Source organism: Dromiciops gliroides, chromosome 3, assembly GCF_019393635.1.
Source record: "Dromiciops gliroides isolate mDroGli1 chromosome 3, mDroGli1.pri, whole genome shotgun sequence".
In the NCBI taxonomy this organism is placed as follows: Eukaryota; Metazoa; Chordata; class Mammalia; order Microbiotheria; family Microbiotheriidae; genus Dromiciops; species Dromiciops gliroides.
Genome location: NC_057863.1, coordinates 251,511,011 through 251,535,764, shown reverse-complemented (window position 1 = coordinate 251,535,764; position 24,754 = coordinate 251,511,011). Strand labels below are relative to the sequence as shown.

Sequence of the window (24,754 nt, the reverse complement as noted above, 5' to 3'; positions counted from 1 at the left end):
AATCATATTTAAACGCAATCAAAACATGCTGCCGTGAACCAGAAATAGTTTAAACTCAGCATGATTGAGCTAACCCAACCCTCTCATTTTACAGATGAGGGAACTTAAAGATCCAAGAGGCAAAGTTACTACATAGCATCACCATCAGCAGTAAACAACTTCTATGACTGGCATTTCATAGAGAGCTTTTAAAGTCAGAAAATAGCTTTTCATACAACAGCTGATTTGAGTCTCATGACAAACATACTAAGTCCTAATGGCATCATTATTCTCATAAAATAGATGGGAAGAGACTCTAAGACGTTATACAATGTGAGGGTAGGGTTACAAAAAGAATGAAGATGGAATTAGGTTTTACCAAAGACAAGTCTCACTTTCTATCCAGTGTACCAGATTGCTACAGGTAGTTAACAAGAGTCAGGGTTAAACCCATTTTCTAATAGCAAATCCAGGGTGCTCTTTCTCAAAGGAATGAACTGGTAACATGTGAAAAAGATTTTAAATAGCATACATAAATATTCATGAGCAAAGATTTTAAAATGTGAGAAAACGATCAAAAGGCAACTGTTTGCTTTGCTATAAACAACATTTACGCTACCTGGGTGTTTTGGGGGGGGGGAGAACACAAACATTAAGTTTTTTTAAGTCTTAAATTAATTCAACCATGCAAATTCAGTTGTGTGACAGAATTTTTAAAGATACTATAAAATTCACAAGATGTTCTCTGAAGAAAAATTGGTATTAAGAAATCACAAAAATCCAAATTAATTACTTCATTAAAAGTTAAAGAAAAACATGACACGACTACACACCTCTTCCTTGCGCTTAGCTTCTAACTCTTCAAGTCGTCGAATTCGTTCCTCCTCTTCTCTCTTCTGTCTTTCTTCTTCTTCTTTAAGCTTAGCAAGGGCTTCCTGCATAGCTTTCACAGTGGCTTTGCTAGGACCTTTTTTCTTTTCTTTCTCCTCCTTTTCTCCTTTCTTTTTTTTCTTATCTTTCTTCTTATTATCATCAGCTAATTAACAGAAAAGAGAAAAGAAAATTAACCATTCCAGTAGAAACTCTATACACAAATTACAAGGTCCTTTCTTGTTTATTTGGGAAAGAAAGTAAGATTAGTTGTCTTCAAATGTGTAAATTTAAAGCACATATGTTTTCCCTTCAACATTTAATTTAGCATCAGGTCAAAGTGACAAAAACAATAATATCTTTAAATCTATTGTTGGAAATAAACTGAATATTTTTAAAACACTATCTGTTCAGAATTTTTGCAAAGCAGTTTATTTTGTAAATGTTACAAAACAAACCAGAAAAAAAACAACCCAGGAGAAATCTAAATGGCCAAAAATATGATTATTAAATTGTGGAAATTTAATGTAACGATATATAATCAGATTAAGACTGAGAAGCGTATAGTATATAAAGAAATCAGGAAATATCTTTGTGAAATAATTGAAAGTAAAAAAGCAAATATAGAGTACACACTAACATCATATGAAAGGAAAAGTTAATTAGAAAAGAATAAATGTACAAAGAATCCTAATGGACTTGGAATAACTGAAAGAAAAACTATGATATTCTGTGCACCGAAATGGCTTAACTGTCATAAAGTCAAATTTCAAGGGGGGTGGGGCCAAGATAGCAGAGAGAAGCCAGCAAGTTACCTGAGCTCTCCTTCAGTTCCCTCAAAAAGAACATATAAAGTCAAGTTTAGTTACATAAATACACAATAGTATGGTTTTAATGTTATTAAGAATGTAAAGATAACTTACAATATTCAGTAATTAGGTTTTAATATCATTAGAAATGTAAAAATAAATTACACTTAATAGCCAAAAAACAGTTGAGAGATTTCGAATTTAACTCTGATTTCCAAAAACTCACTACCAATAGATAGCAAAGTATTTTGTGAAGGGGGGGGAGAGTGTGTATATTTATCAAGGGGGGGGGGGGGGGGGCGGGCACCACAGGAGAGGGAAAAACATGCATTTGTGAGTTGGCTCTCTAGAAAGATAGGCAGCATTCTAGAAGTGAAAGACTATCCAGAAACCTATGTTCTTCTCTAGTTTTCAAACTCAGGGGACTTTTCCAGTCCTGTTAACTTTGGTCAGGTTACTCAATCTCCCTGAACCTCACTGAGCCTAGATTTCTTATCTGTAAAACAGAAATGCTAATACTCACCATATCTACCTTACAGATTGTTGTGGGAAAAGCTTTTTGTAAATCTCAACACATTTCTCATATAAAAGGTCATAAGATATGATAGGACTGTGATAGACTTGATTCTTCTCAGCAATACAATGGTCCAAGATAGTTCCAAAGGCCTCATGATGGAAAATGCTCTCCAAATCCAGAAAAAAAGAACTGTGGCATCTAGATGCAGATTGAACCATACTATTTCTATTTTTTTTGTTTTTCTTTTTTGTGGTTTTTCCCTTTTGCTCTAATTCTTCTTTCACAGCATGACTAATGCAGAAATATGTTTAATGTGATTGTACATATATAATAACCTCCATCAGATTGCTTGCTGTCTTGGGGAGGGGGAAGGGAGAAAAATTTGAAAAAGAAAAAATCTTATAAAAACAAATGTTGATATACAACCTATATCAGATTGCTTGCTGTCTTGGGGAGGGGGGAAGAAGGGAAGGGAGGGAGAAAAATTTGAAACAATAAATCTTATTAAAACAAATGTTGAAAATTATCTCTACATGTAACTGGAAAATAATAAAATACTTTTATGATTAAAAAAAGATATGATAGGAAATTCACAAAGGAAAAAAACCAAGCTATGGACAGATTAAAAATATGTTCCAAATCAATGATAATTAGAGGAATGCAAATTAAAACAATCCTGAGGTTCTACCTCACCTCTGGTAATTGGCAAATTCTGAAAAAAAAGGAAAATGAAAAATAGTAAATACATTGGTGGTACAGCTATGAACTGCTACAGTTGTAATGTAAAGCAATATGGAATGATGCCCCAAAAGTCACTCAACTCTCTCTCTCTCTCTCTCTCTCTCTCTATGTGTGTGTGTGTGTATTTGTGTGTGTATGTGTGTGTGTGTGTATGTATGTATGTGTCCTGTGACCCAGGATTGACACTAGTATCACTGTACTACTCCCAAAGAGATTGGGGGGGGTGGGGGAAGGAGATGGTGGGAGCCCACACTGTAAAGGTATGAAAAGCCAGTAGCTTTTTTTTTTTTATGGGAAAAAACTGGAAACTGAGAGGGAACCGCTGAACATCATGGCATATGGATATAATGGAATACTACTGTGCTGGAAGAATTAATGAAACAATTTCAGAGAAACTGAAGACTTGTATGAACTGATACAGAGTAAAATGAAAAGAACTATGAAATAATTAATACTAAAATAACAATATTATAAAAATAACAATATGGAAATATTTAAGAACTCTCATTAATTCAAGAATTAACCCTGACTCCACAGGACCAACATTTAAGATTGCTAACCACCTCCTGACAGAGAGATGATGAAGTAATATATATATATATATGTATGCAGAACTAAGACTCACATTTTTGGACATAGACAATAAGGGAATTGTTCACGATGCATATTTGTTACAAGGCTTTTCTTTTTCTTTTCCACTAGGGGAGAAAATGCTCGGTTAAGTTGAAAAAAATAAAATGTAATTACCAAAAGAAGTAACACATTTTTTAGCCTGTACTCCCACTAATAAATGTCTAAATGCTATGTAAATGTTAGTGACCAATTAGACAGATCTATAAATTCAAGATTAAACACTTTTAAAATTGTTACAAAACCAAATACTCAACAGTAAAAATCAAGAATGAGGGTTTCCAATAAAAAAATTTTAAAGACTATTTGCAAATAACTTTTTGTAACCAAGCAGAAAATTGTTTGTGTTTCTAAACTACTAGTAAGATCAAAATCTATATGAAGTACACACAAAATGCCATCTGTATTTTTCTTTCTTTCGTAAAATCACCAACCTTCTGCAGTTGTGAGAGTATCTCCCTTTTCTTCTGAGGCAGGAGTTGGTCCAGCATCAAGAGCCACTTTGGATTTTAAAGCATCTTCCTCTGCTTTCTTTTGGGTTTCTTTCTGCTTTGTTTGCTCCTTTTTACCAGTTTCAGACTCTTCTTTTTCTTTCAATTTTCTCAATTTTGCCTTTTCTTCATCTCGCTTTTTCCGCTCTCGCTCTTTTTTTTCTGCCTTCTTTTGTGCAACTGTTTTTATTTTGAAAGAAGAGTCATCACCTTCATTCCCACTTTCAACATGAGGAGCTGGTTTGGTTTTCTGATTCTTTTTCTGTGCTTTTCTAGACTGAGAGAAGTCATCGGAGTCATCACCACTCCCACCTGATGAGTCTGCTCTGGCCCGGGTTTTAACTTTCTTAATGTTCTCCTCATCCTCTTCTGAACCCTCTGCTTTTTTATTTGATCTCTGAGTTTTCCCTTTACCCTTTTTAGAAAGTTTATCAAAATTATCATCCTCGCTTCCAGAAAGGGGTTCTATTTTTGTTCTGGAGGTCTTTCTGGATTTGGACTCTTTCTCCTCTGCTTCTTCACTATCATCATCCAAACTCTGTTTTTTGCCCTTCTGCCCTTTCCTTTTCCTCTCCTGCTTTGAAGTGCTGAATTCTTCTTCATTATTTTCTGCTGCCTAGAAATTTTAAATGATTGGCACATTAGTGATTACCTTAAAACAACAACCTACAATGCACACTACAAGGCAATGCTACTAATAATATTAAAATAATTTTCATGCCCAATTACCTTTTGAATGTTAGTAACTAAGACATGGATCTGTGAAAAAAATGTCCTCAAGTGAGTACCAAGGAGCCAGCCTGAACTCCAGGAGCAACACACTCTATCCACTTCCCTTAGGGGGAATATAAAGGCCCAGAAAACAAAATACAACAACTAAAAAAAGATACAACTTTATATGCCCTAAAGATTTTCTTTGGTTTCTCCCCAGAAACTGAACACAGTACAAAAAAGGAAAAGCCCTACATTAATTTTTACATTTCTAAAGCCAAGGATAGAAATTTTATAAGAAACAAGTTTTAAACAAATTTTTATCATCTTAATAGCATCACTTTAGTTCTAGACTAGAGATTCTTAACTTGGTTTATAAATTTGTTAAGGGGGCCGCTAGATGGCGCAGTGGATAAAGCACTGGCCCTGGACTCAGAACAACCTGAGTTCCAATCCAGCCTCAGACACTTGACACTTACTAGCTGTGTGACCCTACACACTGCCCCACAAAAAATAGACAGATAAATGAATGAATAAATTTTTGAAGAGTGCATTTCAATAGAATTTTGTTTCTACTGAAATCCTATGTATTTTATGCATTTGAAAACATTTTGAGGAGTCCGAAGGTTTCAGATTGCCAAAGACGTACACAACACACAAAAAAATTAACAACCCTTGTCCTAAGGGAAAAGACTTTTTAAAATGAAAGTACATGTACACAAAGATTATTTTACTTCTATGTTTTCTCTATCAAAGAATTACTGTGATAGAAATGACAAAAGGAGCCGCTTCAGAGTATGAGCTCTCTGACAGCAACAGCTGTCTTTTCTTTCTTTCATCCTCAGTGTTGAGCAGAGTGTTTAGCACTTAACAAGTGCCTAAATGTTTACTGATTTGACTTGAGAAGACTTGTATGAACTGATGCAAAGTGAAGTGAAGAGAACCAGGAGAACACTGTACACAGTAACAGCAATATTGTACAATGATCAACTGTGAATGACCTAGATATTCTCAGCAACACAATTATCTAAAACAATTTCAAAGGACTCGTGATGAAAAATGCGATCCGTACCCAAAGAAAGAAATGATGAGTCTGGATGCAGATCAAAGCAGACTATTTTTCACTTTCTTTTCTTTTTGGTCTGTATCCTCTTTCACGACATGACTAATATAGAAATGTTTTACATGATTGCACATGTAAAAACCATATTAAACTGCTTACTATCTCGTGGAGAGGGGAGGGAGAGAATTTGGAACTCAAAAAAATTTTTAAATGTATGTTAAAAATTGTCTTCATATGTAATTGAGGGGGAAAATTATTTTAAAAAAAAAGACTGAAGGGCAAATAGTCCAAGTTTCCAAAAAAAAAAAACATGTGAATTCTATAAAATATAAGTTAATGCTGTGACTTTGAATAGTTCTAGAATATATTATTAAAGGAATGGAGTCATCATCAAGATCCAGAATAGCTTAAGAGCAAGTCATATAAAACCCAGACCATTTATATTTCCTTTTTTGAGAAGGATTTATTTGATTATTCAAAGAGAGGAATTCTGTAGATACAGTTCTCTATGATTTCAGTAAAAAAAAGTTTCTCAAGCCACGTTTCTGTTTTGTTTTTTGGTTGCTTTTTTGTGGGGCAATGGGCGTTAAGTGACTTGCCCAGGGTCACAGAGCTAGTAAGTGTCAAGTGTCTGAGGCTGGATTTGAACTCAGGTACTCCCGAATCCAGGGCCAGTGCTTTATCCACTACGCTACCTAGCTGCCCCCACCCCCCAAGCCATGTTTCTGGACAAGATGAAAATAAGAGCTGGAACACAGCAGTTAGGAGGACTTAAGAACTGAGTGAGTGAGCCCAAAGATTATTAATATAACACAGTGGAGGGAAACAGGAGTTTTAGAGTTTTGTGCTATTCAACATTTTAATCAATAATTCAGACAAAAGCAGACTTTGAAAACATCAATTTACAGATGACTCAAATCTAACAACAGCTAACATGTTAGGTAAGTCACATAATCCAACCCATAACTGGGCAGGAATCCCCTCTACAACAACTGCCAGGAAATGGATCACCCAGCCTCTTCTCCAGTAATGGTAGTCAAGAGACAGGCAACTCAACTTTACAAAGCAGTGTGGGGAAAAGCTTTTCTTCGCATCAAGCCAAAATCAGTTTCGAACAATGTCTCTATGTTCCTAGCTCTATTCTTTTATGGCAAGAAGAAAAAGTCTATTCTCCCCCTATTTCCATATCAGGGCAACAGCAATTAATTATTAGTGAAGCCCTAAATTTTAGTGATGTGCTATTTTCATCTTCTCATGAACACGATGGACATATCCTTTAACCCTGTATCTGGTGGGAACTTTCATAATTAGTTGCCTTTTTTAAATCATGGTTTGTGTTCAAGAAAAATGTCTTTTCTTAATCTTCAGGATAAGTTCTACCTTATATTTTTTTTTTTTCTTAAAAAATTTAAGATGTAGGACAGGCTAGAATTAGGATCTCAAAATGCAAGAACAATGGACTTTTAAGTCCTAATTTGCTTATAAGAAAATCAAGTTACAAGAAGTAGATTAGGGGGGAGATCTGGGCAATTTAGTGAAGTGTAATATGAGATAATAATCTAACAGGAAAAAAAGTTAGCCTAACTGCATTAACAAAATACAAAATGTGTAGAATGTGCTTAGATTAAGAGTTCTTAATTTATTATCTGTGAACTTTTTAAAAAATATTTTTTGATAACTATGCCAACTTAATTGTTTTCCTTTGTAATCCAATTTTAACAGAAGTATTTAATGTTTCACATTATCAAGTTTGCTTGTTTCAAAATGCTTATTTAAAACAAAACAAATAATTTCATAAGAAGCCCAACTGGGGAAAGTGAGTCCTATTCTGAAAATTTATTTAATGCATTTAAAATGTTTACATTAAGAAAGAGCCCAGGGGGGCAGCTAGATGGCGCAGTGGATAAAGCACTGGCCCTGGATTCAGGAGTACCTGAGTTCAAATCCAGCCTCAGACACTTAACACTTACTAGCTGTGTGACCCTGGGCAAGTCACTTAACCCCAATTGCCTCACCAAAAACAAAAAAAAAAACAAAAAAAGAAAGAGCCGGGATTTGTCTCATATGAAAAGCCAAAACACAAGTTTCTTCAAGTTATGTAAAGGCATGGACTGAAAGGCCTATCCACTATCAAGAAACATACCCACCTAATCAATCAATCAATGATCATAAATAAAGTATGCCTGATTTCAAGAATCTGAAGGGGAACAGGAAACTTAAGACAAAAACTCAGTGAGTTTAATCACTATATTTGAGACTACTGAAATAAAGTAAATAAAATAAAGGAATCTTTAATGATAAATAATCTTATAATTATATGAAATTTACAATAAATAGTTTAAGCAATTCTAGTCTCCTAGTAAAAATACAAATTAGTAAATTTTATCTTAATAATAATTCCAAATTTTATTTGGTGGCTTATAGCTATTGAGAAGCATGAAATCACTCACTAACTAAAGTCAGCAAGAATAAAAAACAGTCTTTCACCTTTACTGCTGTAGTTTCTCTGTCGATTTTGACTCCCTGTGCTTCTAAAGACAACTCTTCAAGCTCTTTCAGGATATCATCCTCACTAGAAACCAAAACAAATTTTGAACAGATAGATTAATATATAGATCAAATATAAATACAACAAAAATATCAGTTTTTAAAAATAACATGCTTGGGGGCAGCTACATGGCACAGTGGATAAAGCACTGGCCCTGGATTCAGGAAGACCTGAGTTCAAATGCGACCTCAGACACTTGACACTTACTATCTGTGTGACCCTGGGCAAGTCACTTAACCCTCACTGCCCCCTCCCCCCAAAAACAAAAACAAACCAAAAAAAACCCATGCTTACTCAAAATCCTGTTTCTTCTTATCCTTTTTCTTTTTACCCTTTGACTTCTGAGGTTCTTGTTCCTTGGCAGCACCAGCTCCCTCTATTTCTGCAGCCAAAGCTTCAAGATCGATATCATCCTTGGCACTTTAACAAAAACAAAGAAGATCTAAATGTTAATAGGTGCTCTCGAAAGAGTGATGGTGGCTACTATCACCATCAACAGGCCAGATTTATCCGCTGCCCTTAGGGGTAATATATTTCCTTATATCAGAGAAATTTCTAACTGAATAAAAATCTATTAAGTATTCAAAACAGTCAAGAGAAAATGCCAAAATAAAATAATTTAAACAAATCTGCACCAACTAGTAAAGTAAAGAACACAGTAAAGCTCAACAAATGCTGGAGGGGGAAGATGAACTTGACAATGAAGACAACAACTTTAGAACTATTTCTCTTTCAGAAAAATCAGTCAGTCCTATAAGTCCTATGCTTATACCTCATTCAATACTATTCAATAATATCTCCTACAATTTGTTCACCCAGATCAGAAACGTCTATTGCTGCCTCTCTTACCAGAAGTAAATACCCCACAGAAACCAGATCAGAGAATGGATAGGAAAAACAATTATCAATTTATTATTTTGTCCCAAGAAGAAATATATAACACATGATCATGTGGAAATTTCCCTCCTAAGAAGAGAGCTCAGAGACTCCCTATTTCTGAGGGTATATATGGTTTTTTTGTCCACTGATTATAGAGCATTGTCAGTTTCAATACTATGATACAGAAGCAAAGGCAGTTTAACAATTTTGGTTATAACAAGGTATGGAGAAAATAACGAAGCATCATAATAAGATTACAGGATTCTTAAAAAAAAAAAAGGGGGGGTAGCAAGGATGAAGACGCACAAATGTTGCCATAAGATAGAGACTTACTATCCTGAGGGAAAAGATGACACAGGTAGGGTATTTTTATCTCCTAGCTATCTGGATTCAGTTTGGAGTTCAGCTGAAGGACATTTTGCTCCTATTAACCCAGGGTTTCATAAAAAATACTTTTGGATAATAAGGTACCTCCATCAAATCCAGGTGATCCACATATTTATATTAACAATATCATAAGAAAATTAGAGGAGCATGGAAGAAATTATCTCTCAGATACATGGATAGAAGAATTCATGATCAAACCAAAGAGAGAGGGTCACACGAGATAAAATAGTTAATTTTGATTACATTAAATTTTAAAAGATTTGCACAAATAAAACCAATGCAGCCAAAATAAGAAAAGCAGGAAACTGGGGTGGGGGTGGGGGGGAATCTTTGAACCAACTTTCTCAGATAAAAGTCTTATTTCTAAGACATAAGAGAACAGAGATGATTTTATCTCAGCCCAATTTATAAGAATAGAAGCTATTCACCAACTACATAGTCAAACAAAACGAACAAGCAATTTTCAGAGGAAGAAATCCGTATATCAATAGGCATATGAAAAATGCTCTAAATCACTAGTAATTAGAAAAAGATAAATTAAAACAAGTATGAGGTACCACCTCATACCCATTAGATTGACTAAGATGATAGAAAAGGAAAAATGATACATGCTAGAGAAGTTGCGAGAAAATAGGTACACTAATGCATTGTTGGTAGAGCTATGAATTAGTCCAACTATTCCAGAAAACAATTTGTAAATATGTCACAAAAGCTATTAAACTGTATATACCTTTTGAGCTAGAGATACTGCTATTAAGTCAATATCTCCAAGAAACCAAAGCAGGAGGAAAAGGGCCTGTATACAAAATATTTATAGCAGCATTTTCTTGGGGGGTGAAGGGGTAGTAGCAAAGAATTAGAAACTATGGGAATACACATAAATTGGGAAATGCCTGAACAAGTTATGGTATGGGAATTTGATAGAATACTATTATGCTATTGTTTGTCCTTAGTTCTCAAAGAGGAGCCACGACATCAGGAAGGTGATGTCTTGCCTTGCAATGAACTGGAGTGAGGCAGAGCTGTGCAAAGAAGTCATCTGCCTCACTCTCTCCTCCTAAGTCATCTGGATCCAGTGACAAGACATAGGTCATGAGGACTAAAGATGGCCCTGACAGTGGGAGGCCCTGGCCTTTTGAAGCTAAGGTCTTTCCCATGTCTGTTTGTCTGAGGCAACACCTAATCAGTGATTAAGGGTAGGGAAGAAATAAGGCAAAAAATGCCCTTTTACCTACTCCAAAAAAACAAAACAAAACAAAACAAACAAAAAAAAAAAAACCAACCTGAGAGAGAAAGATCCTTAGGGTTTCTGGTCAAAACAGAAACAATTGCTATTTACACTTACTCTGGGCCGTCAAAACTCAAACACTGACCAAGTGAGGCTTGGGCTGAACCTATGGTTGGCCAGAAAGAGTGATTTGGGCCCAAGGAGATAAAAAGGAAAACTATATTTTGCTAAAGGGCATCATAGACAATGAATTATTTATCAGTACTGAAAATCTAGGCATCAAATTGTTCAACATCTAAATTCTTAAAGGAGGAAACAAAACTATAGTGCGGGACCTCAATTTACCTTGCCTAGATAAATCTAACCAAAAACTAACAAAAAATGATGAGCCTAAATATAATTTTTAAAAAGATATGTTAGACTGCTGGAACATACTAAATGAGAATATTTCTCAGTTGTGCATGGCACCTTAAAAAAAAAATAACCATGGGGCAGCTAGGTGGTGCAGTGGATAGAGCACCGGCACTGGAGTGAGGAGGACCTGAGTTCAAATTCGGCCTCACACACTTAACACTTACTAGCTGTGTGGCTCTGGGCAAATCACTTAACCCCAATTGCCTCACTAAAAAAAAACAAACACACACACACACACACACACACACACCATGTACTAGAATACTAAAACTGCACAAATAGAGAAAAGCTAAAATCCCAACCATAATAAAAATTATATTCAAACAATGGCTTTTGAAGAAAAGACTTAACTAAGTATTTTATCCTGAAGAATGGGAGGATAAAGGAACAAATCATAAAGATAAAGAAAACAATGAGAAAACACACCAAAAACTTAGGGATGAAGTCAAAGCAGTATTTTAGGGAAAATTTCTCCAATAAAAGAGTAAAAAAAAGAACAGATCAATGAAATAGGCATGCAACTAAAAAAACTAGAATGCCAACAAACTTTTAAAAGCCTCAAGGAAACACCAAAATAGAAATTGTGAAAATCAAGGAAGAGATTAACAAAGTTGAAAGAAAAAAGCGTAACGAATAAAACTAGGAGCTGGTATTTTGGAGGGAAAAACCAGAACAAAATAGACAAGCCACTACCTAACTTGATTCTTGAAAAAAGAGTAACAAATTGCCAATATCAAAAATGAAAAGGATGAATTCATAACCAATGAAAAGTTAGGAGCTATGTCTCCCCACAATCTAAATTAAATCAATTAATATTTACAAAGACATAAACTGTCCAAATTTTTAAAAATAATAAAGGACTTAACACTATGCTAGAAATTGAACAAGCCATAAAGGAACTCCCAAAGATAGAACCACAGGATCATATAGACTTCAAATTAATTCTACCAAACATTTAATGAGCAATTAATTCCAATACCATGTAAACTGTTTGAGAAAAGAGATGGGATACTGCAAAATTTCTCCTATGGCACAAATACAATCTTGAAACTTAAGAATATGGATGGTCAAAAGAAAAGGGGGCGGGGGGCGCGCACAGCTAGGTGGCTCAGAAGATAGAGCACCAGCCCTGGAGTCTGCCAAATTCCATTATTTTATCACACATATGTAATGGAGCTTGAAAGTACTGGGAATTAATAGGTAAGTCACTTAATCCAAGTATTGGTTTCATTAGTAAAATGATGAGAGTGAGCAAGATAATTTCTCTGAGGTTCTTGACAGTTTGGACTTGGTATGATTCTCTTAAAGATACCATGAACTCCACACTTTATGAATCATACAAGCCTTAAGATTTTAGTATTTAGTATTATAAATGCTTTTTTGAGCAGACAAACCAAAGCGCATGACTTGCAGATAGTCAGAGAATGTTATGAAGATGTTGATATTCTTTGTTCTTTTCATGTAGATTTTAGAATTTTTTCTACAGATAATCAATGTCCATGTACAGTTAAAAAGCTTTTCCTATCCTCAATTTTATGAGGTACTGAAGATGAAGTATAAGTGGGCAAGTTGAGTCTAATACACACCAATGACCTTCAGAAATAAAGCAAGTGCCAGATGCTTTCAACCCAACGTCTTAGGTCATGCTCCATTATCAGGCCTAAAAATGTTGCCAAAATATAAGTGCTGAAGATTTTATTCTAAGAAGTGCTATAAAATGCTAGTAACTTTAAATGAAATCCAGTCTATTCTACCTCCAATCATTTAAATTACCAAAAACTGGTTATCCTTTATGAAAAAACTTGAATTCTTTCATTTTTTTCATCACTTGATGAAGAAATGTAACATTTCATTTCTAACCAAGAAAATAGGACATTTCAAAAATTTCCTCACAATCTAGTGCCTCACTGTGACATAAAGATTGCACTTATTACTCTCAAAGGTTCTATTATTTCCCTCCCAAGCTGTAAAGGTTTCCTTCAAGTAAGGTTTGGGAAAGGGATTATGCCATCTAAGGACAAGCCTTCTTAAACAGAGAGGCCTATCAGAATGTCAGTTACTTAAATTATTAAAATTTGAAGTCAGAGCAACACATGAAAATATAAAAACATAGAAAAAAATATTCCTCAGTCCTTTATAACTTTCTGCTTCCCCCAATGACAATGCAAAAGGTCTGTTTCACACTGGTCACACTCTGCAAAAATAAAATGGATGAAAAATGTGTATTGACAGGTTCTGACATAGAGCTGAAAGGGAAAGTCCATCTAATAAATCCTTCTATATGAAAATGCTGAAAGAATTTAGAATTGGATAATGAGGCAGACCCAGGATTAGGAAGAGATAGGATTAGATTACATTTGGAAAAGTGCACAAATTTAAACATATGCAGACTTCCCTGCATTCTTGGCAAAGGCAGGTGACTATGCAATTGGAAAACTGCAAATACTATCACAGTCATGGCTGATGGTAGTTTTGCATAAATGCTTTTTTTCCTCTTTCCCTTAAAAAAAAATGCAAAAGATGCTTTACTAGAGGAAAAGGGGAAAGAATGGGAGGATATTTTGAAAATAAAGTGCCATGAAAAAACAGTATCAAGCTATAATTTTTAAAAATTCAACATATTACCAACAATTTCTAGTGTAGAAAAAGTGGCATAAAATACATTATTAGAGACGTATATGACTGGAATTGGAGATGGAGAGGTCTTAGAGAATTGAATGAGATGGAAAATTCCAGGACTCCTTTTTGTAAAGGACGTCAGCCTCCACTTCTATTGAACAAGGGATTCCTGACTGTTATCAAACTTGTCAATATGCAAAATCCAACTTTGGTTCTCCAAACTTTCCCAAGGAAGAATAATACTTGAAACAGCAAGGCACCTTGCAGTAGAAAGAGGAAACTGCATGTGACAGGAAAGTCAGACCACCACCATCTCCTTTCAGACCCTAAAGAAAACAGTCTAGAACCTTGAACCAAAAGCCCTGGGAATAGAACAGACCACCACACCTGCTTCCAGCAAGCCCAAGCAGTCACGAGGGGAGAAGTTAATGTGGAGAGAGATGGCGCTCAGCTTCCTCATCATCACAACCAGAAACAACTAAGGACCAATTGCCACCAAAAGGCAGGAAGACACACAAGTCCCGAGAGTGAACACCCACCCCACTCCCTCACCCTAGACCACTGGTCCTTGGTTCCAGACCAACTGTCATAGACAAAACATCTGAGAACGTGGCTCCTGTGAAGGGGTCAGCCATTTCCACCAACTGCCATTCATGGGGCAGGTAAGCCAGCCTACCTGGAGCAGCCAAGCACCACAGGACACACGCAGAAATCAGCATGTGTCAGGCAAGTCAGATGACCGTCATCGTTTTCCACAGAAAGGTTCCCCTGAACCTTTAAACATCAAGGCTTCCAGCCCATTGCCCTCAGGCATCATCCTATGAAGCATTCCCTGGGCAGCAACAGTCTAACAATGGTTCCTATGGGTGCTACAGATTTTCCCAAGTTTTTGGTACTGGTAAATGATCCAACATCAGAAACTGATATTATTTTATCAGTGGAAATAATATTAAAGAAAAGGCATTACCCTTTGTCAGTATACCTTAAAGATGATGGGACTTTCACATCTGACAAAGCTAAAAGCTGAATATGTGTTCTTGCTCTCCATTGTTGCTATTAAGTCTTCAGTCATGTCCAGATCTTAGTGACCCCATTTAGGGTTTTCTTAGCAGAAATACTGGAGTTTTCCAGATAAGGAAACTGAGACCAACAGAGTTAAGTGACTTGCCCAGGGTTTCAAAGCTAGAAGTGTCTGAAACCAGATGTGAACTCAAAGTTTTCCTGACTAGAGGTCCAGCAGTATCAACCACACCACCTAGCTGCCCCACATTAGAATGTCAACTACTTGAGAATAAGGTCTGTCTTGCTTTTCTATTTATATCCTCAGATCCTAGCACAAGGTTTTACACAAAGAAAGTGTTTGATTCATCCATCGTGTTAGCAAGATTAAGCTAATTTTGTAGCAATGCTAGTTGCTAGTGCTTGTGCACTTGGCCCAAGAACATGTTACAGTTCTCTATGGATTAGTGGTAGGCCCCAAAAGACAACTGAACATTAGGGTGAATTTCTTCAACTGGGGTTAGGGGTATATAAATCACATTTAGGTGGGACTAACCACTACTTCCTTCCTCCAAAATGTTAAGAAGGACTTGAAGAAGGCCTCAGGTGCATTGAGAAAACACGGCCAATTAATTATCACATCGAAACAGAACACATGAAGGGATTAGAATCTGCATCAGAACAAGTAACATATACAAACTTAAATCATGGTTCCAAAGCATTCTCACAGTGTGCAAATAACTGATACGCTACTAGACAGACAGTACACTGCAAATTAAAAAAAAAAAAGTTAAGGTGGTTTAAATGCCTAGGAAATTCAGTAATTCTGTCTCTCTCACACACACACTCTCCTAGAGAAGAGATCCTTATGTGTATTATGTAATATGGACACTACTGATTAACAATCAACATGTTGCATGAAGTACTACCAGATTTTCCAGAAATATTACTTCGAATGAATAACCTGTATGAGAATGGAATATCTATATTTTGTTACCAGCTATGGAGAGATAAGAGGTCCACTGTGTCCGATGCTCATCTAATTGTATATGAACTTTGTTCATTACAACCATAAATTTAACAGAGCAGACAGCCAACAAATAAGAGTTGCATTTTTTAAAGGCCAGAACTAAGACAAGTAGTAATAGAAATGTTGAGAGAACTGATACAAGATGTTACTAGGTAGGATCAACTGGGCCTGGCAAATGATTGGGGGCAAAATAGGGAAGGGATGATGGAAAATCAAATTAAGATATAGTAAAATAGAAAATAAGATCTCTTACAAATAATATTTACTAGTTTTCAAGAATACCTAACATACATCACAGTGCAAAACTCTTCACAAATACCAGCTTTTCTAATTATCCCCAAATCATTCTCAAAACAAACAGTCTCATTTGAAAAATTTATAAAGGGGGAAATTATCAGAAACAGGAACTTTTTGTGTCTACAGTAAAAGAAAAACTGGTATCAAAAAGTATAAAGAACAAAAGTATTTCTCTCTAAGTGTCTCTGGGATATATTCATCAATTTTACCTAGCTTAAAACTTTTGGAACAGTATGGAATACCACATGTTACTTTGTTGGTTGGTTTTTTGCTAAACTATTTTTCTTTATTACAATACAAAGGTCAGTGATAGGGTAGATTTACATTGGAAAATAATTTTAAATAAACACAACAAATAAAATTCTCAGGGAAAGGAGGGCAGTGAACAGAAATATAAATCTGGGGCAGCTAGATGGTGCAGTAGATAGAGCACTGGCCCTGGAGTCAGGAGGACCTGAGTTCAAATCTGGCCTCAGACACTTGATACTTACTAGCTGTGTGACCCTGGGAAAGTCACTTAATCCCAATTGCCTCACCAAAAAAAGGGAAAAAAGAAATATAAATCCAAGATACTAACAAAAATATCATCCCATAAAACAATTATAAAATATTTATCTTTATAACAGCATAAAATATAAAATGTAATAGTAGGAACACATATAGGCATAAAATGATAAAACTGATTTCCTCAGAAACTGACATCCTCTTTAAAAAAAACCTCTAACCACTAATAATTATTATAGCTCCTACGTTAAAGGTGTTTCCACATCTGGTTTACCTAACTCAAATAATCTTTTACTGAAAGAATTCTAAACAACTTCAAGTTACTGAATTATAAAGCATTATAAGGAGCAGAATTTAAGAATACCTCAAAGGATCAAGCTACATCAGTTGATGCCGTGCATATATTTTTTATCTGTACAGCAAAAAATAATAGTACAATGGCAACTTTTATTACAAATTAAAATTATATCTGCTTATAATTTTGTGCATTTGCAAAGATAGGAGAAAAATATTTATCCAATATTTCCTCATAACAACTTATGTACCTATCACATTTTGCATGCTTTTTTGGTCAGGCATTTGCCACAAAGAGGTTTTTTGTAAATGAAGCCTCCATCTGTGGTCCTGTTCCCTACCCTGCAGTGTCAAAAGTGAGGCACATTTTGGCCAGAAGAGCATCCATGTCTTCAACTATGGCTGTTATGGTGTCTGATTTGCAACTCAGACTGCCCAGTAAGCTTCTCCCTCACATCTGGATGTACAGTATTCTCGATGGCTGTTTGATTACAAATTTTTTATAGTCAATGAAGGGCCATATACAGAACATTATATAGAAAAAGATGCACAGGTCATTTCCTACTTACTGCTTTCACTGAGTAACAACTTGTCATTTGGTGCATCCTCTCTTACCTTATTCTTGTATTAAAACAGGATAAGGATCTGGGTTTTCCTTTAGGTTATTTTCTGATGCGATCTGAATGGAGGGTACTCACAACAGTTATCGTGTTGGTTCTCATACAGCGGTATGAAATCACTCAATGCTTCTTTGAAGATTTCAAAACCAGATTCACAAGCAGCAGGCTATATGTCTTCATACTTTCAAATGTTCTCTATGGTTTGCTGACAAATACTTTTGCAAGTTTTCTGGTCTCTGATGAATAGTCCCAACTATACAGAACCTTTGATTAAATCTCAAGAAAAGATCAAAGGATGTAAGAGAACTGCCACAGGTTACATCGAAGCCTCTGTTGAATATTGTTTTTCTGAGTTTCAACACCACAATAGGCATACTGGTATGTCTTTCCCAAACAAGGAATTCAGCTGAACTAGTATTTTTTTTTTTTCAGTGTCGGGGCCAACCAAAATTTTAGGCCAAATTTGTCTGGCTGTGTGCCTTTCAAGACAGTGACTCCTGGGCAGAGGAAAGCCAGTGAGCTCTCAAACTCATGATGCAATCGCTCCAAAAAACATCCAAATAACATCACAGGAAAATGCCTGGAGCAGCAAAACTCACAGAAGAATGTGCTGAAATCATCTAACCAAGAACAACTTGGAAGGTCAGAAGGAGGGAGCTGCTGTGCTGACACAGGAGTCGAGCCCAACCCCACACTCACCCTGACACAGATCCAGTCCCAGGAAGGCCTCACCAGAGAAGGAGACCCCCAGAGCCTCTGAATCAGCTACAGCGCCAGCGTCATCTGGAACTAAGCTCACAGTCTGGTGAGAGGGCTGAGCCCTGGGCAAGGGGGAGAATACAGGGGTCTATGCTGGTGCTGAGGCAGAACTTGGGTTTTTCACCCCTGCTGGGAACCAGGAGGTAGGCTTGAGTTGCAGTGGCCCAGGTGAGGGAAGGGCACAGGCTCATCGGAGCTAACAACCACAACACACAAAGCTGGTTGATTAGCAAGTAGGTCTGGGGTCATCAAACCAGGGAACAGGCCAGGCCAGGCGAGTGAAGAACCTGATGCTTCTTAAATCATACCACCTGGGACTTCTGAAGCTTGGGATACTGCAGCCTGGAAACAGTGCCCCACTTTAAGGAGCTAAAAGTCTAGTAAAAGAAAGGCAAGATGAGCAGACAGAGAAAGGTGAGGACCATAGAAAGTTTCTTCAGTAACAAGGAAGACCAAGGAGCACCCTCAGAGGAAGATGTCAACATCAGGGCCCCTATATCTAAAGCTTCCAAGAAAAATATGAATTGGTCTCAGGCCATAGAGGTGCTCAAAAAGGACTTTGAAGATAAAATTAGAGAGGTAGAGGAAAAAAATGGAAAGAGAAATAAGGGTGATGCAGGAAAGACATGAGAAAAAAGTCAACAGCTTGAAAAGTCAAATGGAAAAGGAGGTACAAAAGCTCTCTGATGAAAATAATTGCCTAAGAATTAGGACTGAACAAATGGAAGCCAGTGACTTTATGAAAAACAAAGACACAATAAAACAAATCCGAATGAATAAAAAAATAGAGGGCAGTTTTTCTTGGAAAAACTGCTGACCTGGAAAATAGGTCCAGGAGACATCATTTGAAAATTACTGGTCTACCTGAAAACCTGATCAAGAAAAGAGCTTAGACATCATCTTCTGAGATATTCTCAGGGAAAATTGCCCTGAAATTCTAGAAGCAAAAGATAAAAGAGATATTGAAAGAATTCACCGATCACCTCCAGAAAGAGACCCCAAAAGGAAAACTCCTAGGAATATTATAGCCAAATTCCAGAGCTCTCAGGTCAAGGAGAAAATATTGCAAGCTGCCAAAAAGAAAGAATTCAAGTACTGTGGAGCCCCAGTCAGGATAGCACAAGATCTAGCAGCTTCTGGATTAAAGGACCAGAGGGCATGGAATATGATATTCTAGAGGGCAAAGGAATTGCGATTACAACCAAGAATCACCTACCCAGCAAAACTCAGCATAATCTTTCACAGGAAAAAATGGGACTTTAATGAAAAAGAGGACTTTCAGGTATTTGTAATGAAAAGACCTGAAGTGAATGGCAAATTTGACTTTCAAATACAAGACCCTAGAGAACTATAAAAAATTGGAGTTGGGGGACATACCTGGGGTCATGCAGTGGGTGACTGTCTTGTGTCTGAGGCCGGGTTTTGACTGGGATCCCCCTGGGTCCAGGGGTGATGCTTTGTTCACTGTGTCACCTAGCTGCCCCATGATGACATCCTTAGGGTTAAATTGAGGGGTGAGGGGGATGCACTGGGGGAGGGGGAAGGGCAGAGGTGAAATCCTACATGAAAGAAAACAGGAAAAGGCTTATGGAGTGGGGGAAGAGATGGGAGAGGAGCAGGGCAGTAAATGAGCCTTTTCTGATGAGTGTAAAATTCAAAGACCTTAAACTCATCAGAGTTGGCTCAAGGAGGGACTAACAAACACACCCAACTGCGTGGAGTAATCTATTTCATCTGGGCAGTAAATGAGCCTAACACTCATCAGAATGGTCTCAAAGAACTCAATCTCATTAGAATTGGCTCAAGGAGGGAATAATGTACACACTCAATTGGGTGGAGTAATCTCTCTAACCCTGCAGGAAAATAGGAGGGGAAGGGGATAAAGAGAGAGGGGCAAAAGAAGGGCAGAGTGGGAGAGGGGACAGACAGAAGCAAATTCCTTTTGAAGAGTGATAGGATGAAAGAAGATGGATAATAGAATAAATATCATGGGGAAGGGAATAGGATGGAAGGGAAACAGTTAACAATAGTAATCATGAAAAAGAGAAAAGGGGGAAATTGTACAAAAAATATTTATAGCGACTCTTGGTGGAGGCTAAGAATTGAGAATCAAGGGAATGTCCATCAATTGAGGAATAATGGAAGAATCTGTGCTACATGATTGTGGTAGAATGATCTTGTGCTATAGGAAATGACAAACAGGATGATCCCCCCAAAACCTGGAAAGACTAATGAACATCGATGTATAGTGAAGTGAGCAGAGCTGGGAGGACAGTGTGCATAGTGACAACAGTATTGTTCAATGAGCAATTGTGAATGACTTAACTACTTTCAGCAATGCAATGATCCAAGACAATCCCAAGGAACTAATGAGGAAGCTTACTATACACCCCCATAGAAAGAACTGATAAAAAGAACACTTGTGGATTGTACATATATAACCTGGTTGTGCTCTTGGGGGGGGGGGGGGGTTGGAACTCTAAATCTTATGAAAATGAATGTTGAAAACTACCCTAACATGTAACTGGAAAAAATAAAATAAAGGTTTGTTGCTAAAAAAAAAAAGAAACAGTAACTGCTTATTGACCATCAAATACACCAAGAATAAATGTCTTCTAACAATTTTCAATAAAAAGATTCCAGAGTGAGGATACTGAACAAAACTCATCCTGAAATAAATTTTGCTTCCTTTCAGTTTTCCACTGAAATTGAAGGTACATTATATGTAGGAATCAATTATACGCCATAGTTTTATGGAACAAAGGACACCCCTGGGAACTATTCCATATACTTTTTATGGACCAATTTCACAAGTTACAATAAGCTCAATGAACTTTTTTTTTTTTAAGTGAGGCAATTGGGGTTAAGTGACTTGCCCAGGGTCACACAGCTAGTAAGTGTTAAGTGTCTGAGGCCGGATTTGAACTCAGGTACTCCTGAATCCAGGGCCGGTGCTCTATCCACTGCGCATCTAGCCGACCCCGTCAATGAACTTTTTAAATTCATCTAATTTAAATAACCAGTTAGCACTGTTACTCAACTGACCCGTAACACTTGCAGATTTTGGAATCTACTAAGCATTGATTCACTAAATAAAATTTAAAACACAGAACTTTTGTTGAAGACACAAGTTGTAGAATATGTAAAAAGAGTCACATCTGAGTGCATTAATATTTAGCTGTTACAAGCATTTTACTCCATTTGAAAAGGAGTAGCCCATTGCCAAGAAGAACCATCTTTACCTTTCAGACATTGTGGCTCTTATCTATTTTGTCATGTACTTGGGGTCCAATGAGAACTTTAATTCTCATTACTTTCTAGATTATCAGCTGTAGAAGAAACTTAAGTGATGGACTCTGTCACTGGAATGAGATGAAGAATACTTTTTCTTAGTTTCACACATTGCAATTGTGGGTAGTTATGTCATGAAATTCACTAAAGTTCACCATGGGATAAGTCATGACTCATTTAATAATAATAAGATATTTCTTATTAGTTCTAAAATTTGTTCATCAAAGAATCTCTATGGGGCAGCTAAATGGCTCAGTGGATGAAACACCGGCCCTGGATTCAAGAGGACCTGAGTTCAAAATCCAGCCTCAGGCACTTGACACTTACTAGCTGTGTGACCCTGGGCAAGTCACTTAACCCCCATTGCCCTGCAAAAAAAAAGAAAAAAAGGGGGGAAAAAATGTATGCATCCAGAGTAGCCAGCCAATGTCAAAACCAGAGGAAGGAAACTTTGTGTTAGAGACATGATAAAAAGCCTGCTTCAAAGAGCTCATTATTGTATAACTTCTTTGAAAGCATGTGCCTTTTCTTGCTAGATCATAATAAAATGGCCTGCTCACCTGTTTCTTACACAAAATTATATACATATATACACATACATACAAACACACACACACACACACACACACACACGTATATTCTTTTCTTCTGGACAAAGCCAATGCAGAAATCTCTTTTACTTGCATATACATGTTTGAAATTGGGGTTTTTTCTTTTGTTTTCAGTTGGGGAGGATGGGAAGGAGAGAAGTCAGATTTAACATTTTAAAATAGAAAAATTTAAGTATGAAGTAGAAATACTTAAAAGCCTTCTGGATTTTCTTTTCTTGTTTTGTTTTGTTTTGTAAGCAGGGCAATGAGGGTTAAGTGACTTGCCCAGGGTCACACAGCTAGTAAGTGTCAAGTGTCTGAGGCTGGATTTGAACTCAGGTACTCCTGAATGCAGGGCCGGTGCTTTATCCACTGTGCCACCTAGCTGCCCCCAGCCTTCTGGAATTTCAAGTGCCTAAAAATAATATTGCATCAATACATGTACCTGGTCTTTCTAGTGTTGATGCAATATTATTTTTTTAAAGACTTAAGAAATTTTACACTCTGGACTAAGTTTTTTATTCAGATGGACAGAAATCTTTCTCATTTCAATTGTTTTTATTTCTATTGATATTTTTGTTTCTACATTACCTTTATTTCCCAATATATGCCACCTTGCTCCCCTATACACAGTAAGCTTTCCTTTGTAACAAAACCTCAAAAAGGTTTTAAAAAGAGTGCCAACAATATCTTTTGACTCAGTTACACCACTACTATGTCTGTACCCGAGACATCATAAAAAAAGAAAAGAACCCACATTTACAAAAATATATATAGCAGGGGCAGCTAGGTGGCGCAGTGGATAGAGCACCGGCCCTGCATTCAGGAGTACCTGAGTTCAAATCCGGCCTCAGACACTTGACACTTACTAGATATATATCAGTTCTCTTTTGGTGGCAAAGAACTGGAAATCAAGGGAATGCCCATCAATTCGGGAATGGCTGAACAAGCTGTGGTATATGAATGTAACAGAATACTACTGTTCTATAAGAAATGATGAGCAGGCAGATTTCAGAAAAACCTGCAAAGATTTAAGTGGACTGATGCTGAGGGAAGTGAGCAGAACCAGGAGAACATTGTACACAGTAACAGCAACATTGCGTGATGATCAACTGTGATAGACTTAGCTCTTCTCAGCAATACAATTCCAAAGGAGTCATGATGGAAAATGTTCTCCACATCCATAAAAAAGAACTGTGAATTCTAAATGCAGATGAAATGCAGATTGAACCATACTGTTTCTACTACTTTTTTGAGGTTTTTTTTTCCTTTTTGTTCTGATTCTTCTTTTACAACATGACTGACTAATGAAGAAATATGTTTAATGTGATGGTACATATATAACCTATATCAGATTGCTTTCAGTTGTGGAGAGGAAGAGGAGAGGGAGGGAGAAAAATTTGGAACTAAAAACCTTATGAAAACTATTTTTACAGGTAACCTCCAAAGAATGGAAGAAGTTCATTTCTTGAGATAAGTTTGATCATTATAATTATGCAGTGTTTATTAAGTTTCAATTTTCAAGCAAATAAGTATTTCAAAATGAAGTGTGTGAAACAAAATAGAAAAATATTCTGAAAAATATAAATGCTGAAAAAAATTAAATGTACAAGTAATTTGTTTGGGTTGGTTTTTTTTTTTTGCGGGGCAATGAGGGTTAAGTGACTTGCCCAAGGTCACATAGCTAGTTAAGTGTCAAGTATGTGAGGCCGGATTTGAACTCAGGTCCTCCTGAATCCAGGGCCAGTGCCACCTAGCTGCCCCCTACGAGTAATTTTAGTTTAAGGATCTGTCCTTTTTAGACTTTGCCAATTTTGCTGATTAAAAGGAATAAAGCAAAACATAAGATGTATGTATGAAATATGCTAAGAGAGTAGTCCAGAGAGACAATAATGGGCCTCTGTTTTGTTTTCCATTCGAACTCTACAGCAGAGTGCACAACTATGATAGGCTGGCCTCAATGTTCAAATGCCAAAGGTATATTTGCCTAAAAGACCATTTTATGAAGCCCTCAGAGGGCAGTCAGAAGAGGCCATACAAGGACACTCTCAAGGTCTCTCTGGAGAACTTTGGAATCAACTGAGACATGAGAGACCCTGGCACAGAACAGCCCACCATAGCATAGCTACATCAAAGAAGGTGCTGTGTTTTATGAGCAAAGCAGAATTGTAGCAGCTCAAAAGACACATGAGATGCACAAATTTAGAGACATCTCCACTCCAAATATTCATATAGACTAGTTGTGCCCAACCTCTGGGCCCCACACTTCCCAGCTCAACAGTGGTCTGTCTGATCAGTCAGTCAGACACGCTATACACTGACCCCCACCATAGTGATGTCGGACAATAACCAATTGTAGTTGCTCATTTGCATATAAACAAATGTGGAATAACTTGAGAACCCTAAATCCCTGAACTGTTTTAGGATTAGTAATTAGTGGGAAAATATATATGGCTTAGCTGACAGAGATGAAGCTTTGGTAAT

The 24,754-nt window shown here is 36.7% G+C and overlaps 1 protein-coding gene across 2 annotated transcripts in view; it reads right to left on the bottom strand.

Annotated features, from left to right (window-relative positions):
• Positions 1 to 24,754, bottom strand: part of EIF5B (eukaryotic translation initiation factor 5B) — a 74,364-nt gene that overhangs the window by 29,162 nt on the left and 20,448 nt on the right. For both annotated transcript variants that reach the window (XM_043995876.1, XM_043995875.1), the window contains exons 2-5: positions 8,654 to 8,779; positions 8,299 to 8,383; positions 3,981 to 4,653; positions 813 to 1,015 (exon numbers count right to left, since the gene is read on the bottom strand). In XM_043995876.1, the coding sequence (XP_043851811.1) occupies positions 813 to 1,015; positions 3,981 to 4,653; positions 8,299 to 8,383; positions 8,654 to 8,779 (1,087 nt within the window). The remainder of the gene's footprint in view (positions 1 to 812; positions 1,016 to 3,980; positions 4,654 to 8,298; positions 8,384 to 8,653; positions 8,780 to 24,754) is intronic.